At 51.0% G+C, this 22,643-nt stretch overlaps 9 protein-coding genes across 9 annotated transcripts; 4 read left to right on the plus strand and 5 right to left on the minus strand.

Annotated features, from left to right (window-relative positions):
- Positions 1 to 219: 219 nt before the first annotated feature.
- On the minus strand, positions 220 to 3,059 carry N7515_002400 (DNA ligase (ATP) CDC9; the record flags this gene model as incomplete). Its single annotated transcript, XM_056663144.1, has 4 exons — positions 220 to 765; positions 818 to 1,048; positions 1,105 to 2,890; positions 2,992 to 3,059. The coding sequence occupies 4 exons, from the start codon at positions 3,057 to 3,059 to the stop codon at positions 220 to 222; spliced, it is 2,631 nt and encodes an 876-aa protein (XP_056525257.1).
- Positions 3,060 to 3,656: 597 nt separating this feature from the next.
- Positions 3,657 to 7,144, plus strand: N7515_002401 (uncharacterized protein; the record flags this gene model as incomplete). The annotated part of the gene is made up of 2 exons (XM_056663145.1): positions 3,657 to 3,689; positions 3,743 to 7,144. The coding sequence occupies 2 exons, from the start codon at positions 3,657 to 3,659 to the stop codon at positions 7,142 to 7,144; spliced, it is 3,435 nt and encodes a 1,144-aa protein (XP_056525258.1).
- Positions 7,145 to 7,470: 326 nt separating this feature from the next.
- N7515_002402 (translation initiation factor eIF5) lies at positions 7,471 to 8,712 on the minus strand (the record flags this gene model as incomplete). The annotated part of the gene is made up of 1 exon (XM_056663146.1): positions 7,471 to 8,712. One exon carries the CDS (start codon positions 8,710 to 8,712, stop codon positions 7,471 to 7,473), a length of 1,242 nt encoding a protein of 413 aa, XP_056525259.1.
- A 1,002-nt stretch (positions 8,713 to 9,714) lies between these two features.
- Positions 9,715 to 11,581, plus strand: N7515_002403 (bifunctional hydroxyethylthiazole kinase/thiamine-phosphate diphosphorylase; the record flags this gene model as incomplete). Its single annotated transcript, XM_056663147.1, has 7 exons — positions 9,715 to 9,814; positions 9,864 to 10,040; positions 10,091 to 10,226; positions 10,284 to 10,691; positions 10,743 to 11,119; positions 11,174 to 11,274; positions 11,327 to 11,581. 7 exons carry the CDS (start codon positions 9,715 to 9,717, stop codon positions 11,579 to 11,581), a joined length of 1,554 nt encoding a protein of 517 aa, XP_056525260.1.
- Positions 11,582 to 11,852: 271 nt separating this feature from the next.
- On the plus strand, positions 11,853 to 12,663 carry N7515_002404 (uncharacterized protein; the record flags this gene model as incomplete). Its single annotated transcript, XM_056663148.1, has 4 exons — positions 11,853 to 11,883; positions 11,942 to 11,957; positions 12,023 to 12,076; positions 12,147 to 12,663. The coding sequence occupies 4 exons, from the start codon at positions 11,853 to 11,855 to the stop codon at positions 12,661 to 12,663; spliced, it is 618 nt and encodes a 205-aa protein (XP_056525261.1).
- A 347-nt stretch (positions 12,664 to 13,010) lies between these two features.
- N7515_002405 (uncharacterized protein) lies at positions 13,011 to 14,669 on the minus strand (the record flags this gene model as incomplete). The annotated part of the gene is made up of 1 exon (XM_056663149.1): positions 13,011 to 14,669. The coding sequence occupies one exon, from the start codon at positions 14,667 to 14,669 to the stop codon at positions 13,011 to 13,013; it is 1,659 nt and encodes a 552-aa protein (XP_056525262.1).
- Positions 14,670 to 15,557: 888 nt separating this feature from the next.
- Positions 15,558 to 16,623, minus strand: N7515_002406 (SGNH/GDSL hydrolase family protein; the record flags this gene model as incomplete). Its single annotated transcript, XM_056663150.1, has 5 exons — positions 15,558 to 15,691; positions 15,742 to 16,132; positions 16,205 to 16,283; positions 16,334 to 16,373; positions 16,437 to 16,623. Coding segments are annotated over 5 exons (831 nt in total), but the record flags the coding sequence as incomplete, so codon positions are not given.
- A 1,669-nt stretch (positions 16,624 to 18,292) lies between these two features.
- N7515_002407 (putative voltage-gated chloride channel (ClcA)) lies at positions 18,293 to 21,133 on the plus strand (the record flags this gene model as incomplete). Its single annotated transcript, XM_056663151.1, has 3 exons — positions 18,293 to 20,485; positions 20,537 to 20,923; positions 20,975 to 21,133. The coding sequence occupies 3 exons, from the start codon at positions 18,293 to 18,295 to the stop codon at positions 21,131 to 21,133; spliced, it is 2,739 nt and encodes a 912-aa protein (XP_056525264.1).
- Positions 21,134 to 21,397: 264 nt separating this feature from the next.
- Positions 21,398 to 22,087, minus strand: N7515_002408 (dihydrofolate reductase; the record flags this gene model as incomplete). Its single annotated transcript, XM_056663152.1, has 1 exon — positions 21,398 to 22,087. One exon carries the CDS (start codon positions 22,085 to 22,087, stop codon positions 21,398 to 21,400), a length of 690 nt encoding a protein of 229 aa, XP_056525265.1.
- Positions 22,088 to 22,643: the final 556 nt, after the last annotated feature.

Below are 22,643 nucleotides of genomic sequence, written 5' to 3' on the forward strand. Positions count from 1 at the left end.
CAAATAGGGAATGCTGCTATTTGGGGGTCATTACCTTCAGATCTTACACGTACTTGAGGCTCATGTTCTACAAGTGGGACCATCGGTAGCCCTAAACAATGCACAATGAAGGCATTGACACTAGTTAGGTAATAGATCCGACTGGGGAGATTAGGATGCCGATTTCCGAAATTAAAGGAATTGAATTGCACTCGCTTTAGTGCTTCTGACGAAATCGCTTCAATATTCAAAGTCATCATCCACGCCTCCCTTGCTCGAGGTCTCCTTGGTGACCGCCTCCTGTTTCCGATACATCTCAGCCACCGCACGGGTGGTAGTGGCCTCGTCTGGCTTCTTGTCATCGCGGGACTTGATATACCGCGGGAAACGAAGAGATACGCCCTTTCCAGCATCGGTTGTTCCTTGGAACTCATCCACAGCGGCTTGATAGCGTGGGCTGAGCGTCAAATCGGCTGTTTTGACTTCCCACACCAATCTCGGCTCAAACCAAACATCCGGCTGATCCTTAGGGACGTTTGAGTGAGTGTAAAAGGGCTTGGGGCGGTCAATAACTAGAGGAACTAGCGTCTGGTGGAGCTCCTCAAGGAGCGCCTCCGAGAATCCCGTTCCAATATTACAAATGGTCTCGTATGTGTCGCTGTTGGGGTTGTAGGCAGCGAGGAGGAATGCGCCATACACTGAAGTACGTTTTCCTCGACCATAGTAGGCCCCAAGTACAACAAGATCGAGGGAATCACCCACACCAGCGAGGTAGTCTTTTTTGACCTACACGGAAATTAGCCAATGTCGATGATAGTAGTGAGCAAAGGAACCGTACCTTCAGCCAGTTACGACTGCGCTTACTTGGCTCGTAGCCACTTTCAGCTGTATCCAACATCTTCACCATGAGACCCTCACAAGAAGCCTTCACACTAGCCTCGAGCAATTCCTGGATTTCATCGAGGACATTAGAGTTGCCATACTGGGCAAACTGGAACTCGCCCTCGACCGGTTGGAAGCATTGATGCATAAGTTCCCGGCGTTCCCGTAGGGACTTTCTCACGCAAGGCTGTTTGAAGAGTTAGCAATGACAACTTGTAATGGCGATAGAAGGCACTATCTTACCTCTCCATTGAAGAAAAGCAAATCGAAAGCATAAACGCAGACCTTGACCTTGACGTCTTCCGCTTTTACATCCTTGCGTTTACGAGTCATCAATTGCTGGAACGGCAGAACTCTTTTGGCTTCCACGTCCCACGCAACAGTCTCGCAGTCAAGAACAAAGCTCTTCACGTCCTCTTTAACCCAGGTATGAAGCTTGCCTAGAACATCAGGATATTTCTTGGAAAGATCTTCCGAGTTCCGAGAGAAAATCGATGAGAGCCCTTGCTTGTCCTTTTGTAATGTGGTCAAGGCCCCGGGATAGTGGTGGATAGAATCTGGGGACACGAAATGGATTTGTGCTCTTTCACCATCGTATTTGTATTCGCAAGTGAATTCCTTCCCTTCGAACCTATCGAGCACCTCGGTGATAGACTTTGTCGGTTTGGCAAGCATAGGCTTGATGGGAATTCCAGGAGATAGCTTGCAGACTTCGGGCAGCTTGAAGAGACCGTGCTCGAGCATGGCAGGAATGATTACTTCGTAAGCAGGAAGCTCACTGTAAACACTTTTGAAGATGTTCTCGCCTTCGAGCATTTTCTCTGGAGAAGGAATCTTGTTGCCGCTTAATTCAGCCTCGTGGGCCTGGACTGCCCGAGAAACAGCAACAAGTACTGTCTTCTCTGCGAGTCCTAGTCTCAGCTTGCCTTCCAAAAAGCGAACAATGAACTTGGCTTCGCTGGGGCCGCCCTTGTCCTTAGTGATATCCACTCCTTTGCTTCCCTTTCCAGCGAGGTCGGCGTCGGCTGCAGACAATAGTTTCTTGATACCTGAGATCTTCTTGTCCTGGGATCCATGGCCTTGGACCTGGGCGATCCCAAGAAGGCCCTCGTGCACACCTCGAACTGTCAAAGGCTTGGGCTTGAACATGGTAGGCTGATTTGAACGACTCTTAGCAGCAACCAATCCCAGATCTCCAATTTCCCGTTGGTCAGCTTTGATGACCGCAAGACTGCGACCGGTACATTCACCAATGGCTTTCATGATCAATGATTCTCCAATGCCTAGTTCAATACCGGCGTAATCAGCAGCCAGCTTGTTGATCATCAGTTGAACAGTGGGCAGGAAGTCGGCAGGAGTCAGGCGGAGAACCTGTCGAAGGAAAAGCGAACAATGATCCGTGATCTCCAAGCGTTTCCTAGTCATTTCAACCAAAGAAAATGTGGTACATAGCGCGGCGTACGGAACAGGATCGCCTACTTTCCAATCTGGGTACGGATCTTTACCACTTCCTTGCAGTTTCGCTTGGAACTTCTCAATCGATTTCTTGGTGAGCTCTGGCTTGAGGTCGTCTTCATCTTCGCTTTCCAGTGGGTCCTCCTCTTCTTCTACTGATGGGGTCTTCTCTTCGGGAGTGACATCCGATGCTTTCTTCGTAGGTGATTTTGGTGATGGCGATTCACGTTTCGGTTTTGTAGTTTTGGGCTTTTCCGGAGATGCTGATGGCTTTTTGGCAGCTGGTGAGGGGCTAGCTGACGCCTTCCGTCGCCTTTTTGTCACTGGTTGAATATCAGAGCCATCACTTTCTTCAGCTTCGGCGCTCTTTTCCCGCTTCAATCCTTTTGCTGGCTCTGTTTCACCCCGGGAAGCAGCAGGTGCTGGATCGGCGACGTCTTCAATGTCAACATCGGCGGTGTTTTCCTTAGTTTCCGCGTCAATGGTATCACTGCTTGATTCCTTTCTCTTTCCACCAAAGGACAGTGTTGTTTGCTTCTTCGGTGGTTGGTTGGCGTTCGATCCAAAAAACCTCCTATAAGATGGAATAGCATGTATTAGCAGGACGAATCAAGGCATAAGCCGGAAGAGGACAGAGTCAAAGGGCGCATGCGCCATTCGAAGTTTGCGACGCACCCAATGGTCTGCTGCCCATCTCGTACATACCCCAGAGTAGCTTGTTTCCTGTTCTTATCCTCCGCCATGGTCCGTGGTGATGGTAACGCTGATTTGTTCAAATGAAGGTGTTGACGGACCACCGTAGTGGGAGAGATCAGGACTGAAGGTATCCGTAAGACTGATGTTGTCCAAAAGTCGCGTTGTCCTGCAGATTGTATGCAGGTTCTAGGTTTCAAGCGCGAAAGCGATACAGGCGCGAGGTTAGAGATCCTCGAATACCGCATAAGCGTTACTCTCGAGATCAGAAAATATAAAAGATGACCCAGTATATAGTCTGAGCAGACTAGAGCCGCAATTGAAGTACCAAGGCAACACTTGGTTCTCGCTCTATGAGTCGAAGGCAGCTATCGGGATTCCCACGCGTTGAGACGCGCTAACGTATCACGTGCAGTGCTATTTTGCCTGTTCGGGATTAACTGATCGCACCGCTTTATTATGCCGGCAGATGGCAATCAGGCGGTGGGATTTTGCGACACTGTCCCGCTGGTGGTTCATCGCGATGGGTCCACTGGACAGTGTTTACGCAGTACAATGGAGTTCTTGATATTCAACTGAATTAGTGCAAGTACAAGCTCGCTCGGTTTCCAGTCATTGTTGCCGCTTCCCACCGTTGACCGGCTGCAATGGACAACCTCCGGCAGGAATCCTTCAAGCAGGTATGACTGACTACGTATTTGGCTATTCATGCTACAGTGCTGATTACAAATAGCTTCGAGCGCCATGCGTCGAGCTCAGCTCAGTAGGTCTTCGCTACCGAGGAAACCAAGCCTCTGCCTCCGATGTGTCTCGGGTCCTTGAGCCGGTACACAACTGTTTAAAGAAGCTTGCGGCCAACAATGCCCTTGACGAGAAGCTAGCCGAATATGCTTTCTTCCCGCTATCACATATCTTCAACGAGACCCAAAGATTACCCGCACGATGTCTGGAGTCCGCTGTCCAATGTTTACGGATATTGGTCGCAGATGGATGGCGGCAACGGCTGTCTCCCGCAATGGGCAAACAACTGATAATACTGTTGACATTAATCGTGGGAGGGTCTCCGAATAAGGCGGAAGAAAAGCAACTACCGAAGCACAAGGTCTCAGAAGAGCTATGCATTGCTGGGTTCGACTGTCTCACTGCTATCTTCGCGGTCTTGGGAGGATCAGTCGCTGAAAAGACAATCTATCATGAAATTGGCACGGCGACGGTCGTTGACCAGACAGTATATATTCTGCTCGAAGGAATCGTCGATGATAGATCAGATGAGCTTTGTCTGGCAGCCGCTAACGCTTTGCAAGCGCTTTATGCTCGGGTCACAGACCGCGTAGTGCTTGCCAGCATTATGCCGCGGACTGTATCAGCACTGGCTAAAGTTCTGAGGCCCACAACTCAAACTCGCAGGTCGTACAAACTGCTCCACACTTGCTTGGAGATACTTACGGAACTTTTGAGAGCCGTTCTCAATGACCGTGTCGCCTCAGAAGCTGCACCGCCCGAGCTAGGAAGCGACAAGATGACACTAGACGACTCGTGGCTGAAGGCCACTGTAACACAGATCAAGCTGGCGCTGGCCAATGTCATCCAAGTTCGCCGTCATCAGCGAGTGGAGGTTCAGTCTGCCGTTCTCGAGCTGTCTCTGATGGTCATCGAAGAGTGTCAGATCACACTTGCAGAGTCTGTGCCTATGATGGTGGAAACGGTTGTTGTTCTGGCGGATAAAGAGGATGAAGGAGCGAACGAGGCATACAAGAACCTCATTCACCTTGCCACAACATATCCTATAGTGCTGGACTCTTTGAAAGAGTCACTGCACGCCTGGCTTACATCCTTCCCTCGGATCATGCAAGGCAACGATGAAACAGCTAAGCAATGGGGTCTTCGTCAGATCTCCACTGTCTTCCAGGTCTTATCCCAAGTCCAGTCCGGATCCGATTTGCTTACCAGTGGCTTGGCATCCGGTCTATGTGATAGCGTTGGGGCTGTCGTAAAACAAAGCAGCAACGCTCTCCAGCCGTTGGCCTCGATGGATGCTGACTTCAACTGGGAGGTGATCAGCACAGATGCTAGATCTGAAGTATTCCCGCCAATCATTTTGCAACACCAAAGCCAGCAGCAAACCCTGAAAGATCTCTGGTCAATGATCACAAGGCTGAATTTGTCCGAGTTTGGAAATGAAATCACTCGGTTCATTGTCAACCGTATGCACACGACATCAAGCGATTCCGCCATTGCTCCCTTCTGGTTGGCGATGGCTTTCTTACGGGACAACACCACGTCAACAGCCGTCTTTGACGAATTCATTTCTTTCGAACATGTCGGAGCGTCCGTATCGTCAACTGGCCGTGCCGGAATGATCGAGGAATTGTATTATGTCTCATTGAATATATTGAACGAACTGCCAGCCGACGGATCGGGTGACTGGCGTACCTCAGCACTCGCTCTAGAATCAGTGGCTCTTCAAGCTCAGCAACTAGGCGAAGCTTTCCGACCTGAACTTATGGATGCGCTCTATCCGACTCTACAGTTGTTGGCGTCACAAAACCCCAATCTCCAACGCCATGCCATGACATGCCTCAATATCCTGACCAATGCCTGCAATTACCCAGACACGAGCGCTATGATCATTGAGAACGTGGACTATTTGGTGAACTCAGTGGCCTTGAAACTCAACACATTCGATGTATCACCTTATCCGCCACAGGTCCTGTTTATGATGGTCAAACTTTGTGGCGCACGATTGATCCCATATTTGGACGATCTGATCGACTCAGTCTTTGGTATCTTGGATCTATACCACGGTTATCCCAAGCTCGTCGAGATGATGTTCAAGACCCTAGCTGCGATCGTTGAAGAAGGAGCAAAGAAGCCATCCTTGCTCACGATAGACGAGGGCAAAGAGAATGGCACCCACGATACCCGCAAGTCCCAATACCAGCATCTCTCAATCTCAAGTATTGCCGCGAACATGGCCAACCGCAAAGCCAAACGCCTTGCTGACGCAGAGCTGATGGACGCCGATGGCAAAATCCCGCATCCGAAAAAGCCCTGGTCCGAAACATACGACAAGCCTCCCCCAGAGCCGACCATCGAAGAGCTTCTAGACCAAGCCGAATCAGACGAACCGCTCCCACCCCCAAAAGAACCCGAAGACGCCGAGAAGCCACTGAGCAAAACGCACTCCCTCCTCCTCCACATCGTCAAATCCATCCCGTCTCACCTGACCTCACCATCCCCCTACCTCCGCCGCTCCCTCCTCTCAATCCTAATCGAAATTCTCCCCGCCCTCTCCCAAAACGAAACCAGCTTCCTCCCCTTAATAAACGACCTCTGGCCAACAGTAGCCAGTCGAATAATCTTCCCCTCCTCACAACCAACCAGCACCTCCAAATCCCTCATCACAACCCCATCCACAGAAACCCCCCGCAACCCGGAAACCCCAGACCACCAAGAAGAAACCTTCGTCACAGTGACAGCCTGCGAAGCCATCGAAGCCATGTGCAAAGGCGCAGGCGACTTCATGGCCACCCGTGTCGAAACCGAATTTCCCCGCTGGGACCGACTCTACCGCCGTGTGTGGGACAAAGTTCGCGTCGACGCCGAGACCGCCAATGAACGTCGTGCTAGATCCAAGCCAAATACAACGGATAGCACCGCCAAGGCGGGTGATCTAGAGTCCGCTATGCAACTGGCGCTTTCTTCGTCGCTTTCGCTTTCGCCATCCGCGCCGGGATCGAGATTTTTCACGCCCCATCACCGTCTATGGCGTGCGTTGATTTCTCTATTTGTCACGGTTCTGTCGCATGTTCGCTTGCCGTTGGAGGTTGGAGATCGGATTTGCGAAATGCTTAGTGGGTGGATTGCGTTGTTTGTTGGACCGGAGTATTACTTTATATCTTCGAGGGGTTCTACGGCTGTGGATAGTGCTGCGTTTGGTGAGGTTATGGTGTCGGTTGAGGATGCGATTCGGGCGATGGAGGCTTGGAATGTGGATTTGACGTGGTTTGTTTTCATGCGGCATCGTGTGAGAGCGAGTTCAGTTACTACGGGTGATGTTAAAGACGTTGGTCAGAATGGCTCCACTGCCAATGGCGATGGGGAGCAGATTGTGCTTGCAGAGCTGACATTTTAGTCCGCCTGTTTGTTATCACGAATGGCCATGTAACCTTTTCGCTCTGCTTGTATGTATGCACAGAGAAGTATTTATTGAATCTTACTCACTATTACAATCTACGCATTGGTGAAGTTCTGATGTCAAGTTATTGCTATTGACTATAAAAGAGCGGCGACTGTTGAGCTAAAACTAATCTGACAACTGAATCAAACCAGTCCATGCGAGATGGACTAATCCAGAGCAAAATCCAAAATCTCTCGTTTTTCAGCAAGGAGTGGATGCATGGAGCTTGACTGACAATTCAATAGCGAAGGGTATATGGAAACGTACACGTCCTCAAGCAATTACTCGCTCTCCTCGCCACTCTCTTCTTCATCGCTCTCGGCTGTCTCAAGCCACTCAATGAAGGGCTTCGCAGCCTTGTGGATCTTCTTGCTGGTCGAGATGTCGACGTATTTCTTGCTGGTCTTAGCACCCCATGCCTTGAGGGTCTCCTCAGACACGATATCGTTCTGGTAATAGCCCAGCAAGATTGCAGGGACCTGAGCGATGAGAGCCGGGTGGTCCTGACCAACGAAACGCTCGGTACCGCCAAGGAAAGCCTTCTCGTGACGCTCGGAGGTGATCAGCTTCTTGAGCAAACCAGCGCGGGCTTCGATCTGTTTGGCGATTCCCTCATCGAAAATGCTCTGGGCCAGCACAGCAACGGTCTTGTGCTTGCTGTCGATGCCGAACTCCTTGGCCTTCAGATAGATCTCAACGTCAGTCACATTGGTAACACCGCCCTTCTCAGCAGCAGTATCCACGATCCAGCTTCCCAGCTGTTCGTAGGACGAGGGACCATCGGCACCCTCATCCTCATCCTCAATGACAAGGGCACGCTTGAGATCATCGGGGAGTTCCTTGGCGCGGGCCTTCACAGCTTCCTCGGAAACGTCGACAGCCCATTCATCATCCTTGATCTCAGCCTCAGCCTCGATGGCCTGGGCCTGGCGGGTCACCTCGTCGTCGCTGTGCGCCTCGATGAGTTCATCGCCATCCTCGCCATTCTCGGAGTTGTTGCTGTCACCGGGGCTGGCATCCTCGCCGTTGGCAGCTCTCTCCTTCTCTCGCTCACGGCGGGACTTCTTCTTCTCCTTCTTGCCACCCTTGGGCTGGTTGCGGACAATGAAGGTGCTCAGTTTGAGGCGAGGGTCAACATCGGAGCGCTGACCACAGGCCTTGCAGTCCAGGGTGATCTTCTCATCCTTGATGGAGACATCGGTTTCGGGGTTCTTGCACTTCTTGCAAAGCACGAACTTAGCGATGAATCCATCGAGGTAATCCTGGAGCTTAGGTGCGTCGTGAGAACCGTTGATGATCCAACGGTCGTCGGAGGGCTTAGCATTAGCCTGGGCACCCAGTTCAAAGCCGAAGTACTTGATGAGATACGCAGGAGGACGGCTGAGAGACTGAGCAACCGAGTTCAGGTTGACGACAACGGTCTTGATGCCATTACCTTTGCCCTCGACCTTGGCCTGGAGCTTCTCCATCTTGTAGCGGTAGAAGGGATCGGTGACATCCCGGCGAATGTTAACGGTAGCCATGGTGACGGTTTAATTGAGCGATTGTTTCACGAGAAGGGAACAGTGAGATTGCTTAAAAGAAAGCTGGAGGGATTCTGGATGAGATTTTTGTTGACGGAACAAGACATGCGTGTCAAGTTTCTCTTTTTGGTTTGGTGTATACGGAGTGATTTCTCAGGGAGTCGTCACAGAGGGTAGAGGAAAGATCCGGGAATTTCAGCCACAAGATCTAAGGTGTATGCTGCAAGGTTTCGGCGCGCGAAACGTTTGCAGCTTGAGCGGCAGGTGATGTTCGAAATTTTGGACGGAGGACGAATACATAGACAAGTTCGCAAGAAACTCCTGGGCGTGTGAATTTCTGGAAAAGTTCCAAGTTCTTTGAAAAATCCGAGTCAGAGGTCGGAGACCTTTTGGCGGATGGTGAAAAGTGATGATGGCGATGCCGAACTAACCAGTGATGGGGAAATGAAGAGCGTAGAACTGTGAGTCCACGCAGTAAAGTGATGGCGTCGAAGAATAATTCGATGCCCGTGAGTGTTTGTGTGTGTGTTGTTAAAAAGAAGAAGAAAAGGAAAAACCCGGCAGAAATAAGTGACAAATCAGGGTTATGTCAGCTATCACGTGCTGGAGATAACTCGGAGTTACGGGTAATGGACCACATTTGAATGCAAGATCCTGGCTGTTTCAGGGGAGTAATCTCCGAATTGAATTTCGAATTGTTCCAATAAGTCTTTCAAAGCAACTGGCAACAATGAACAATGAACATATGGGAGTAGTGAAATGTAAAGGAAATGTACCTACGCAGTACTCCGTCCACCGGATGAATCATGAGTCCCAGGCCGAACCTGCAACCCCACTACGGACACACAACCGGCAATCTCCTTCAGTAACTGGTCATTTGTGTCGTACAATAGCCTGCTGACCTCGTCGAATCTGGTACTTGTCTCAATCTGATTGAACGACGGCCGATTACTCCGACCTTTAACTCTACGGTTCTACCTTTCTCCGGAAGGCCAGGACATCATGCCCGTAGATCTGTCACTCTATTTGGTCACGGATGCGACCCCGGCCATTCTCAAGGGACGAGACCTATGTGAAGTAGTGGAAAGTGCTCTCGAAGGAGGTCAGTCTTGTTCCCGGCCTGTTAAGCACTTGACTAATTTCTCCGTTAGGCGTGACGGTGGTGCAATATCGGGACAAATTCAATGACACTGGAGTCCAGATAGAAATTGCCCGGAAACTACACCAGATCACCAAGAAATTCAATGTGCCTCTTCTAATCAATGACCGGGTTGACGTGGCTCTTGCCATCGGAGCTGAAGGCGTGCACTTAGGTCAAGATGACATGTGTTCGTTGCCTCGATCTAATGGAAGTTTCATGCGCTGACATCAGATTCAGTGTTTGAGCAAGCCAAAAGGCTTCTCCCCAAGGACGCCATCATTGGTATCTCGGCATCCACAATAGAAGAGGCTCAAAAAGCTGTCGCAGATGGCGCCGACTATCTCGGAATTGGAACTATGTTTGCCACCGCCACGTAAGTTTGCAAGTCTAGTAGCCTACACCTGCGGCCGTCGATGCTGACCACTCATAGTAAAACGAATACCAAGAATGTCATTGGCACGGCAGGTACTCAAGCTATTCTAGATGCCATTAAAGACTCTGGTGTGGGCACTGTGTCCATTGGTGGGATCAACCACTCCAACGTGCAGCGAGTGATCTACCAGTCTCAGTCAGCAAAGAAAGGCTTGGATGGAGTGGCGATTGTCAGTGCTATAATAGCAGCAGACGACCCCAAAGCGTCCGCCGAGAAGTTTGTCGAGCTCATCAAAAATCCTCCCCGGTTCGCTCTGACTTCCAACTCCCCTCGAGTTAATGAGGCCGAGGCTCTGTTAAATGATGTGCCCAAAATCGTCCGCAAGATGGTCGAGGTGCATCCCCTCGTACACAACATGATCAATTCCGTAGTTATGAACTTTGTGGCCAACGTTGCCCTTTCCATGTAAGTTCATTGCTCCGAGCCGCGCCATTTCCTTATACTGATTATACATAGCGGCGCATCTCCCATCATGTCTCCATACGGCGATGAAGCCACAGATTTGTGCAACTTTGATGGCTCTCTTCTAATCAATATGGGAACCCTGACCAGCGAAAGTGTCTCCAACTATCTGAAAGCTATGGCTGCATACAATTTGCGAGGCAACCCAGTGGTATACGACCCAGTCGGTGCGGCTGCGACGAAAATTCGCCGCAATGCAGTGAACCAGCTCATGGCCGGTGGTTACTTTGATTTGATCAAGGGCAACGAGGGCGAGATTCGCCAAGTTTGGGGTAGCAACGCTGTGCAGCAGCGCGGTGTCGACAGCGGGCCGAGCACTCTTGACGGCAACCAGAAAGCCACTTTGGCTCGGGACCTGGCCCGCAGGGAGCGTGAGTACCTCCAGTGCCTTTTTGCTCTAATTGTTCCGTTCTAACATCACTTAGGAAATATCGTGCTCCTTACCGGAGCGACAGACTACCTCAGCGATGGCGAGCGGGTCATTGCCGTGAAGAATGGCCACCCATACTTGGGCCAGGTCACCGGAGTACGAGACCTCCCCTAACTTTCCCCAGACTATAGCTAACATGGTTCCACAGACTGGCTGTGCCATTGGCACAATCTCCGGCTGTTTCCTGGCTGCCCATCGCTCTGACAGACTCCTGGCCGTGCTATCCGGCATTCTCATGTACGAGATCGCAGCGGAAAATGCAGCATCCAAAGAGTATGTTCGTGGTCCAGGCAGCTTTGTGCCGGCATTCCTCGACGAGTTGTACGCCATCCGCACAGCAGCGGCAAAAGGCGACGACAGCTGGTTTGTCGGCCGGGCTAAGGTGCATGAGGTGAAGCTGTAAAAGTCTTAGATCAATAGAGAAGCATTATGTACATATCCGATGAAAAGCTTTAAATTTGAAAGTCATTACCTCTAAAGGGAGATGCACAACGACCAAACCCACTGAGGCCTCTCAGACCAACCGCGGGTGATTCTCTCGGCCGGCTCCTTCCCCGCATCTCCGACTCCGATTCCCCGCGGCGTCCCCCGCTCTGCTCTACTTCAACTTTCTTCCTCGTCCTCGTCTAACCCTCAATCCTCACACAGTAATTACCTCCAGAACAACTGCAATCATGGCTGCCCTCACTCGTGCCTCTCGAATCCGTGAGATCCCCAGATTCCCACATCCACAATGCAACCCACTAACCAACCCTTCCACCAGGCAATCCCGCACTCTTGTATGCACAAAACCAACATGCAACCCAAGAAGAAAACCCAAGCACTAACATATCATTTCAACCAGCATCTGCGATATCCAAGAAAAATTCCGCAATGACATCTACGAGTTCCCCAAACTGTAAAACCTCCCTCCCCTCCCATCCCACCCCCAATCATCCAAAACCCAACCCTAACCAAGAAATCCACAGCGTCTCAACAAGCGAAAAGATGCTCCGCGCCGCAACAGCCCTAAAAATGCCCGTCTACGCAACAACCCAAAAGCGCGCCAAACTCGGCAATACCGTCTCCGAGCTGCAACAACACCTAACCGGCCCACACATCCGCGCCGACATCGACAAAGGCCTGTTCTCAATGATCACTCCAGAAATCGAGAACCTGCTTCCAGCTGCCGGCTCGCCGCCGCTGGACGCGATTATCGTTGGGCTTGAGACGCATATTTGCGTAACGCAGACGACGCTCGATCTTCTGGAGCGCGGACACCGTGTTTACGTCCTCGTTGATGGCGTTAGTAGTATTAACCCTGAGGAGAGGGGTGTTGCGCTTGCTAGACTGAGGGATGCGGGGGCTGTTGTGACGAGTAGTGAGAGTGTGCTTTTTGAGATTATTGGGGGTGCGGAGCATGAGGCTTTCAGGACTATTAGTGGGCTTGTTAAGGAGACGAAGGAGAGTACTAAGAAGGCTTTGGGGGCTTTTTGTAAGATTTAATTTGCAGAGGCTTTGGGGGGTTTATTGGGTGGAAGTGGGCTTGCTCGACTGTACGGTTTGTAGGTCTTGTCTACATCATGTGGAATACGGTCTTATAATCAGTTCTGGCTGTGGCCATGTGAATTGAGCAATATTGCTTCTTTTTCATTTGTTTAAAGTATGCGGTCTCATTTCCCGCTGCTATGGAATTTGTTCATCATAACATGTTGCAAGCTGACACTGGGCCTTTCTCCCAGTTGGCAGCGTTGAACTCAGCACCTGATCTGGTCCATATTGCTTGATTTGCCACGAGATCGTTTCAGATCCGGTTGTAACCATACATAAAACTCAGTCCTAGTTTGTTCCATCTAGGACGAGGCATTCTGAGAAGCGGCCGAGTGGAGCCATCCAAACGCCGATGCACCGCCAACAGGGTTAGCCGCCCCATTCTTGTCAGAGGGAGTGGTTGGCTGATAGGTTGAACTTGTTAGCAGAGACGATCTGTCAGCCTGCTCAGAGTTGGCAGTACCAGGGGCGGACGAAGCAGTCGAGTTCGCACGACTAGCAGACTTTCGGAATACTTTCATCTCTCGCTTTTCAGCGTGTTTTTGGGGGGTAGTTGCAGTGGGTTTCTTAAAATCGCGACGCCAAGTGCTCCAAGCGGGGATTCCGCCAGTGGTGGCAGTTTCAGAAGTCGGCGCCTGAGTGGTGGCTGGACGCGTGCTAATTGAACCATGATCTTGAGTGTGGTTATTCGGCAAGTCATGCTTTTCGGGGTCTTTATTCTCCTTGCCGGGTCGCGGAGCTACCGGAATCGCTGGTGTCAGCTTCCGCTGAGTGTTGGAAGGCCGTCCAATGATTCCAACGGACGATTGTCCGTTAGTAGGAGGTTCGAGTGAATCTCCGGAATCAGGAGTACCAGAAGTGCATAGGGATTTGAAGACCGAATCCTGCTCAGGACGCACCAGAGGCACAGAAATACGGTTGTGCTCATCATCTACCATGACCAACTTATCTTGTGAAAATAAGATGTCGGCATTGTGAGCGCGCATCACGTCGCTTCCAATGATTATCTGAATCGAATTGCTGCCGACCTCTGTATCACGAACCACGAAACGGATGGTCACAGCAGGGACTTGGTGAGTTGGAGTTCCAGGGCGTGACGATGAAGGATGAATTAGGGCTTCCGGAAGATAGAGCGGAAGTTTGATGTACTGGATATCGTCCTCCTGCACAATCATGTTCTCCATACCAACATTGCGGACCATGGAGAGGCTCAAAGTTGAGATATAAGAGCCCGAACAGACGGCTGCATACAAAAGTGAGCCGTTGGTAAAATTGTCGGTCAACCAGCATCGAACAATTGACGGAACCGGTCCCAGCAAAAAGAGGCCAGGAGGAGGAATCAAGGGAGACTCAATTGGTGTGGTACCTGACAGCCGGGTGATCAGACGCAGGCTATTGGTCCGAGCAGAATGGTGTGAATGACCAGATGAGCTCAAGCGTCCATCAGATTGGTGAGAGAATGTCCGCTCAAGAAGCGGGTGGGTGCTCAATCCACTACCAGTACGGACAGGAAGTTCAGTGCCGGGACGGCTGGCTTGGCCGTACCCGTGAATAGCGCTTTCGTCAAAACGGACGCTGTTGGCTCGAGATGCACCCCGTCTAGGCTCCTCCTCGCCATCAAATCCCACTGCAGAGGTGGCCATCGCCGAATGATGACCCTGATCGAATCCCTTAAAAGCGTCAGGGGGGGCATGAAAAACGGGATCCGGATTGGCTGCCTTGGTGAGTGGAGAGCTGATCCGGGAAGGTAGAGGGGGACTTCCTGGAGTGATTGGTGCAGCCGGGGTCGGGAACGGCGAGACAGGTCCCCAAAGATTTCTCAAGCGGGCATCCTCGTCACGACGACGCTCTAGCTGTGAGATCCGTTCGCTTTGCTCGTACAGGGTGATGTGTAGCTCTTTCAGTTCGTCAAAGACACGCCAAATGTCGTCACGGGAAGCAAAAGGATATTGGGCATCCATCGCCAATGTAGTAATGGAGCTTCAAGACAAAAAGTGTAATTGAATGTAAGTCACGTGGCTAGTTGAACTGACGGCGGTCGTTACTCGTGCCCTAAGAGCAGGAAAGAGTCACTTTTACAGCACACTTTCTCCAATGATCTCCGCCCGCCTGCAATCCGTGAGACGGCCCACCGGCCGTCCACCCTGTCTGCGAAGGGCACTTATCGGGGACCTTCTTAAAACATCCAGCAGTTGGTGCAAGATTGGAAACGTTGATACAGATGAGGAACGCGTTTCAAGACGGTCGAGATCGGAGGCAGGGTATCGCGTCGGATATTTCAATGCTTTTATTTATGAAGAACACACGCGCGCCCGAATATTTTTTTTGATGCGATAAAGTATTCGGTGGCGTAGGGTTTGTGGTGTGCTAGTCACCAGTCGTGAATAACCGGCAGTCGATGATCGAACTGCTAGCCAAATTGCGCGTAACGCGTGATTGCGAGGTTCCTTGTTATCGAGGGATATTTTTGATCAAGGACTAGCAAGAAAGGAGGACGCTGCTAGTGAAGAAAGAGTAGAAGGAGTAGACGGAGTAAAGAAGGAAGCTATGGAAGGGGGGTCGTGATGGATGAAGAAGTAAGTAGTTTGCGGAGAAGAGGATTGAGGAGGGACGAAGGGCTAGACCGCCCGCCCGCACGGGCTCTACGGCCTTAATACCTACTATGTACTCCACACGAGTCAACCGCCACTGTATTTGTACTCTATTTGCGTGTTTTCCCATATATGTTGAGTGCAGTTCATACGTCTACCTAGGTAATTCATGATATCGTACCAATCACTGGTTTAAGATTTCACCACATTGGTATATACCTATAATGCCACAGGCACAACCTGCGATTTACTGTACTCTCATTTCGGGGCAACCTCCCATGAGGGGAACACCATCGGAAGAGCTTCCGGAGTCTGATCCGGCCAATTGGCGTGGATTACCTTCATCAATTCTTCGTAGACGATACGGTTTCCAGCCGGTGCTAAATGCAGCCCTGTATGACAAGTAAGCACGAGGCAAAACGATAAATAGTTTCTGACTCACCATCGGTGAAAAGACTGGCGAATGTCTCGTTATTAGGCACTTCGTGAGACCCAATCAAGGGCTCTCCTTCTTTCCAACCAGCGGGTTTCATGAAAGCCGACCACAAATCTACTACCGGAATGTTGAGCGATACACCGAGTTCTCGCGCAGCTGCTGCATATGACTTGGTCAAGATAGCAGTTCTGCTTGGGAATGGGGTGTCTTTAGAAGCATCGAAACCCTCCAGTTGGTGTTCATTGACAGGCGGCGGGGTGATTAGAATGAGCCGCGGGTTCTGTGCACGCGTTGCTGGGTGCTGGATAATTGTTTTGAGGTTCTTTTCATATTGGTCCAAGGGGACATGCTGGCTGAGGCCTGGAACACAAGCATCGTTGGCGCCAAAAAAGATGGTCTACACCGGGTCAGTCGATTGGTCCTTTTCGTACGGAGATTTCAAATTGGGCTGTCAATACAGGGGGCTTACCATGAACCGCACAGTAGCTGTCTGCGGCGCAGGGAAGAACTTATCGAACACCTTGACTGCATGAGCAGAGTTGTAGCCACTATGAAATTTTTTAGCATGGTTCCCTCCGGTATGACTGGATGGACTTACGATAGGCCACGATTGACCACATCCAATCTTCGACTATAGGCTGTGTTTCTATCAGTTTGTTGACACGTATATCCGACCGGAAGTTACTAGGTGTCTGACGCACAGTCTTGAACGGCTGCATGGAATGCGAAACCCAGATCTTGGTTGCAGCTCATCTGTGTGATCGAGTCTCCGAAGAGAATGAACTGGTCGTACGGTTTGAATGCATCCTCGATTCCCTGGGTTTTGGCGGTCATGATGCGGTGATGGTCAGTTTGGAAGATAGTTTGTGTTATTTGTTTGGTGTAGGCAGCTGGAGTAGGCAGCTGGAGTAGTCGAGTTTGGAACAGATGAGACGATGGAAGGTGAGAAGTAAGAAGAAGTAAGATGGTAGAAGAACACTGGGTAGACATCCTCATTTATCCTTTTTATCCACTTTGATTGTGGACGGCAGCTCCACCCTAACCCCGCGCCCAAAGAGGAACACAACACAACAGAGAACGTACCTTACTAGAACACTCTTGATAGTCACATGACTCTCTTTGGAGCTTTTCTCAATCTCGGGTATGCCATTCTCTGTATTGCTGATTGAAGATATTCATCTTGTCATCCTTTCCTCCTAGCAGTTATAGAGAAGAGCCTCATGGATTTGCATGCTGCATACTTCATCCTCCCAATTCTAAGGAACTGTCTCTGATCCCTTCAGAGGAATCTACTGGCCTTATATCGAGGCATCAGACTAATCAACAAGGACTGAGACAAATCCTGACTTCCTCTGGTTATTTGCGCGATGAGATTATGGTTAACCTTCTGGAAATGTTGGCGGGGGGACCCTGGGACCCTGTGAGATCGAGATCGGAACATACCGAGCGATCTCTGCACGCCTTAGGCGGCCTTACCGTGCGACAGCATTGAAAGCTTATTGTGTATTGAGTCTCGATACAGGGCTTCGCTTAATGTGGCTTGTATGCTGGAGAATTGCAGTCACTGGGCAGGGACCAGCGATGTCTACTCTCCCCTGGCAACTTGCTCCTATTCAAACAACCGGACCTTAGAGAGTGCCGTGCGGTAGTCAAACTTCACCAAATATGCCAAGAGATCAGCGTCGGATGACGATCAAAGTGGACGGCATTTGGTGCAAGGTCCCCTTCCAAGTTCCATCTGTGGGCAACTGTAGCTCAGTGACTCAGATGCTACAGATGCTCTTGGCGCTGTGTTTGGCATAAGAGGCCGGGAAGACGACGCAGACACATGTCTCCGACACCCTTCTCCAGTCAAACGAAGGCGTTCTTCCGATGCCTTTGCTTTACTATGGCATGGACCTTTCGATCCAAACGCACAGCGAACAAGGTTGCTGCACCTGAAGTGGCTGCATCCTGTCAAATCAAGAATGTGCATTCCACACGCCGTTGAGGCGCCCAAAACTTTGCCTTCCGCTGCATCCACTGCAGCGACAAGTCCCGGACGCTTTGTCCCGGCCGTACGAGTTGATCGGCGGAAAACGCGGGGATCATCTGAGGAATGCGACAATGACGAGGCTAAATCAACAAATCATCAGCGAAGCATTTATGGAGATATATATATAGTCGTAGAATAGATTAAAGACAGGCAAGATGATCCCAAGATTGAAGTCATCGATCAGTTGCAAGAGGGGGTCAGTGTTGGCACCTGACGCGTTCCGCCATTTGGGCGATCATCTGGGATAGTCACACCTTAAACTCGGCTTCTCTCACCTCCTGGTTTCCTTTCTCTTGCTTCCTGTTTCTTCCTTTTATTTGCATCGACGGGGACCGAGAAATAATATCGAAGAGGGATAGAGATATGTTACTCAGTAAGTCGAGCACGTTGCTTTGTTTGCTCGTATGAGCTTTGTTTCACCGCAGCTTATGTCGATCTGATCTGCCATATCTCCAAGTCCTATTGAACTGACCATTCCTAGCCCAACTGCACAGAACAGAAGCATAAACGCTTCTCGGCGACATGCCTCGGTCTCTTCCTAAGCCCAGCTTTGCCTCGCGCGAGCAAGGGGATACCGATAACACACCCACAACCCGAACAGCGCCCCCGTCTCCGAATGCCTACAGACGATCACAAAGCTACCTCTCCGAAACACACACCGAGTATCAGTCGCTCGATGCGCCCTTGGAAATCACAGAGACAACGAGCCTCCTCGGGTCGGCCCAGGATGCACGGCGACGAGCTCCCCGACGGTCCTATACCAGCACTTCTGGGGTATCGGGTGCAGGCCCAGACTCCTTCCGACACCTTCTGGCAGCCGGCAGCCTGCGGCGCACTCGAAACCATAGTCGTGCCAACTCCACACACAAGCGGTTAAGTCGACGCGGGAGCATAGATGGCGATAGTCGACCCGCCAGCCTGCCCCCGTCCACGAAGGACAATTTGACCGCCTCTGCGTTTCTGGATGAGCGGACGTGGTACGATCAGTTCACTTCTACGGACTGGGTGCATGATAGCATCGCCGACGGAGCCAGGCTTCGTCTACTGCGCCAGCGGAAAGATGTGCGAGGGCGACTGCTGGCGGCCTTCGACGGTGCACAAGGGTGGATTCTGGTTGCGCTTATTGGATGCATCACAGCATCTATTGCCTATTTCGTCGATGTCACCGAGGGATCAGTGTTTGATCTTAAAGAAGGCTTCTGCACGACTAAATCCTTGCGTAATCGACGGAGCTGCTGCGAGGGGCTGGCTATGTGCGATGAATGGCGGCCCTGGTCCAGGATCTTCGGTGCATCCGATGACACCCAATGGGTGGACTTTTTCATGTTTATCTTTTGGGTTATATCACTGGCGCTTATATCATGTGCTTTGACTATGCTCACGAAGACTGTGGTGCCATCGTCCGTTTCTCTTGCTACACTTGATGAGAACCTGGGGGCCGACTCTAATGGCTCGAAATCTGGAAACACATTCGATGCCTCGACTTCTCCTCTTTCGGACGATGCAGAGGTGACTCCGCCGCATGGAAGTTTACCCAACCGCCCACCGCGTCCAGCTATGGTGTTTTACTCTGCTGCTGGCAGTGGAGTGGCAGAGGTCAAGGTCATTAACAGCGGCTTTGTTCTTCATGGATATATGGGACTCAAGACGCTCATCGTTAAGACGATTGCACTGGTCTTTAGTGTGTCTTCTGGTTTGAGTTTAGGCAAGGAGGGCCCGTACGTTCACATTGCCACCTGCGTCGGCAACATCTGCTGTCGTCTGTTTGCCAAGTATAATCAGAACGACGGAAAACGACGAGAGGTCTTGAGTGCCAGTGCTGCTAGCGGTGTGGCTGTTGCCTTTGGTGCTCCGATTGGCGGCGTGCTCTTCAGCTTGGAAGAAGTCAGCTATTACTTCCCGCCGAAGACCCTATTCCGAACGTTTTTCTGCTGCATTGCAGCTACCCTGTCTCTCAAGTTCCTCAATCCGTATGGAACAGGAAAGGTCGTGCTGTTTGAAGTCCGATACCTGTCTGACTGGCGATTCTTCGAGATCTCCGTGTTCATAATCCTTGGTATCATGGGTGGCGCCGCCGGTGCACTCTTCATCAAAGCTTCGAGCCTGTGGGCAAGATCGTTCCGTCGCATCCCGGCCATTAAGCAGGGACCAATGTTTGAAGTTTTCCTCGTTGCATTGGTGACAGGTCTGGTCAGCTTCTGGAACCGATACACCAGGCTTCCTGTCACAGAGCTTCTGTTTGAACTAGCTAGCCCATGTGAAGCGGACGTGGAGAGCACAGGGCTTTGTGCCCGGGCCGATGGCATTCTCGAAATTGTCCAGGAACTTCTGGTGGCATTCGTTATCAAGAGTTTCCTGACCATTATCACGTTCGGCATCAAAGTTCCTGCGGGTATCTATGTGCCATCCATGGTGGTTGGTGGCCTGATGGGCCGGATTGTCGGGCACTTGATCCAGTACTGGGCCCTTAGACATCCCACCTTTTTCTTCTTTGAATCATGTCCTGCGGGTCCCGGCATCGAGTCATGCGTGACTCCAGGAGTATACGCGTTGATTGCCGCCGGAGCAACGATGTGTGGCGTTACCCGACTGTCAGTCACTTTGCCTGTGATTCTATTTGAACTGACTGGAAGTCTCGATCACGTCCTTCCCTTCTCCCTGTCGGTGCTTTGCGCAAAGTGGACTGCAGATGCTATCGAGCCTCGCAGTATCTATGTAAGTATTGCCCTCCTATCTGATCCCCAAATCAGACGCTAATGAAACTAGGACCTCTTGACCGACATGAACTCCTACCCCTTTTTGGATAGCAAACTCCAACCTACTACGGATGCCGAGCTGGGAGACATTGTCCGCCCCGTGCAAAAGAAGCGCATGATCGATATCTCTGCTTCGCCGTTCCTGCCAGCCCCAGAACTTCGCGCGAAACTGGAACATCTGCTCATGGCCGGCGAGCTGGATAGCGGACTTCCCATCTTACGTGATGGGGTTCTAACCGGTTTGATCCCAGCACCTGATCTTGAGTACGCTCTTGATACGCTGGGCGAGGAGGAGGAGAATACACTCTGTCTGATGAACATGGACGCTTCCATGGCCGTTTATGACAGCGAGAACGAGGATCTCGAGCATGTAGATTTCAGTAGGTACATTGACCCGGTAAGTCTGGACAATCTACCCAACATATTGAGTGTTATTAACGAGGTTTAGGCTCCCATTGCTCTTGATGTGCACTCCCCTATCGACTTGGTCTACCAATGCTTTGCCAAATTGGGCCTTCGCTACCTGTGCGTTACCCAGGACGGAAAATATGCCGGCTTGGTGCACAAGAAGTCGTTCGTCAAATTCATGAAGGAGAATAGTGACTAGGTGATGAACATTCATCATCCGTTGCGATGTTTTTGATTCGCATTCTCGGGCGTTTTCGACACACTCTAATTCAACTGTTTTGCATAGCCTTGCATGTGCTCTCATTCTATATTCATCTATTTATGCGCTCACTCATCTACCATTGGCATTGTACATTTTCCCATGTCCTTGTTGCTCATGAATCCTTTGTTCGCTAAGCGCGTGGAATCCGAATTGAATATCCAACTCCATCTTCCAATATCCACAGAATTGAGGTCCCCTAAACTAAACCACTTTCTCAAATCCAACCATCTGGACCTCAACATCCCCCTCCACCTTCCACTCCCCATCAACCTCCTCCCCAACCCACTCAGAAACCTCCTTAGGGCTCGCAGCCCGCCAACCATTCCCCTCATCAAGCCCATCCAACGGAAAGAAAGTATCACACTCAAAAGAAACAGGCACACCTTCCTCCCGCTTCCTCACCACATTCGTCATAACAACCCTAACAGCCCTTCCCCTTAGCTCCTCCGCCTGCATATTAATCGTAGCATTATAAATCTCCGCACCACCAATGACAAAAATCTTCCCCAACGTCCCCTTCGCCCCATAAACAGAATCCAAAGTCTCCAACGCCTTCCCCAAACTCGGCGTCACAATCGCATCCGTCACCGGCTCCGACAAATCACCCCCAGCCCCCTTAGGCTCTAACGCCTCCTTCTCCGCACTCGTCGCCTGAGCCAGCGCCCTAGCCTCAACAGCCTTAGCAGCGATTTTAGCCTTCCTTTTCTCTAATTCGGCCACTACGCCCTCACGCACGGACCCGGTCGTGTCGCGGGTGATGACGACGTTGATGCGCTTCGCGAGCGGACGCAGTGATGCGGGGACCGAGTCGTAGGTCTTCCGGCCCATGATGATTGCGTTGGTGGTACCCGGGGTGGGCGGGCGAGATGTTACACGCGCGAAGAAGGACATGTCGGTTTTTATGCGTGGCCAGGGGAGGGTGCCTTTTAGGCCGATGCCTAGGCGTGTTGTTTCGTCTTTGGTTGTTGTCGACGCGGTGCGGATTGGGGTTGTTGCTACCACTAGGGTCAGGGGGAGGGAGGGGCGGTGGGTTGTGTGGTGGCATTTTGGTGGATTGTGCTGGTTTATTTGAGATTGGGGTTTTGGTGTAAAGAGGTTCTTTTGAGGTGGTTCAAGTGGACTTTGGGGGATGAATGTTCGGAGGATTCGCGTCGCGTCGCGGGGGTCGAGATGCTTATCTGTCGGATGCTTATCGCCCCGCGCTTAACAGCTTTGGCTTGAAGATGGTGGGTTATTTTAGTTTGCTTTCAATTGCGAAGGTATTTCCAAGGCTCGTGAAGATCCAATAGGATGAACGTCATCGCTTGCGATTAATTGGAGAGAAGAAACAAGAAAGGAAAATTGAAGACTTTGAATTCGAGATATCGCAAGTAAACTGAGCTCGCCGAGTCGCCGTAACACCAGTCAAACGCCAGACGCAAAGAACCTGTGGGTATCACACGCGAAA

Source organism: Penicillium bovifimosum (genome assembly GCF_028826915.1).
Source record: "Penicillium bovifimosum strain IBT 22155 chromosome Unknown utg000002l_segment0_segment0, whole genome shotgun sequence".
Lineage (NCBI taxonomy): Eukaryota > Fungi > Ascomycota > Eurotiomycetes > Eurotiales > Aspergillaceae > Penicillium > Penicillium bovifimosum.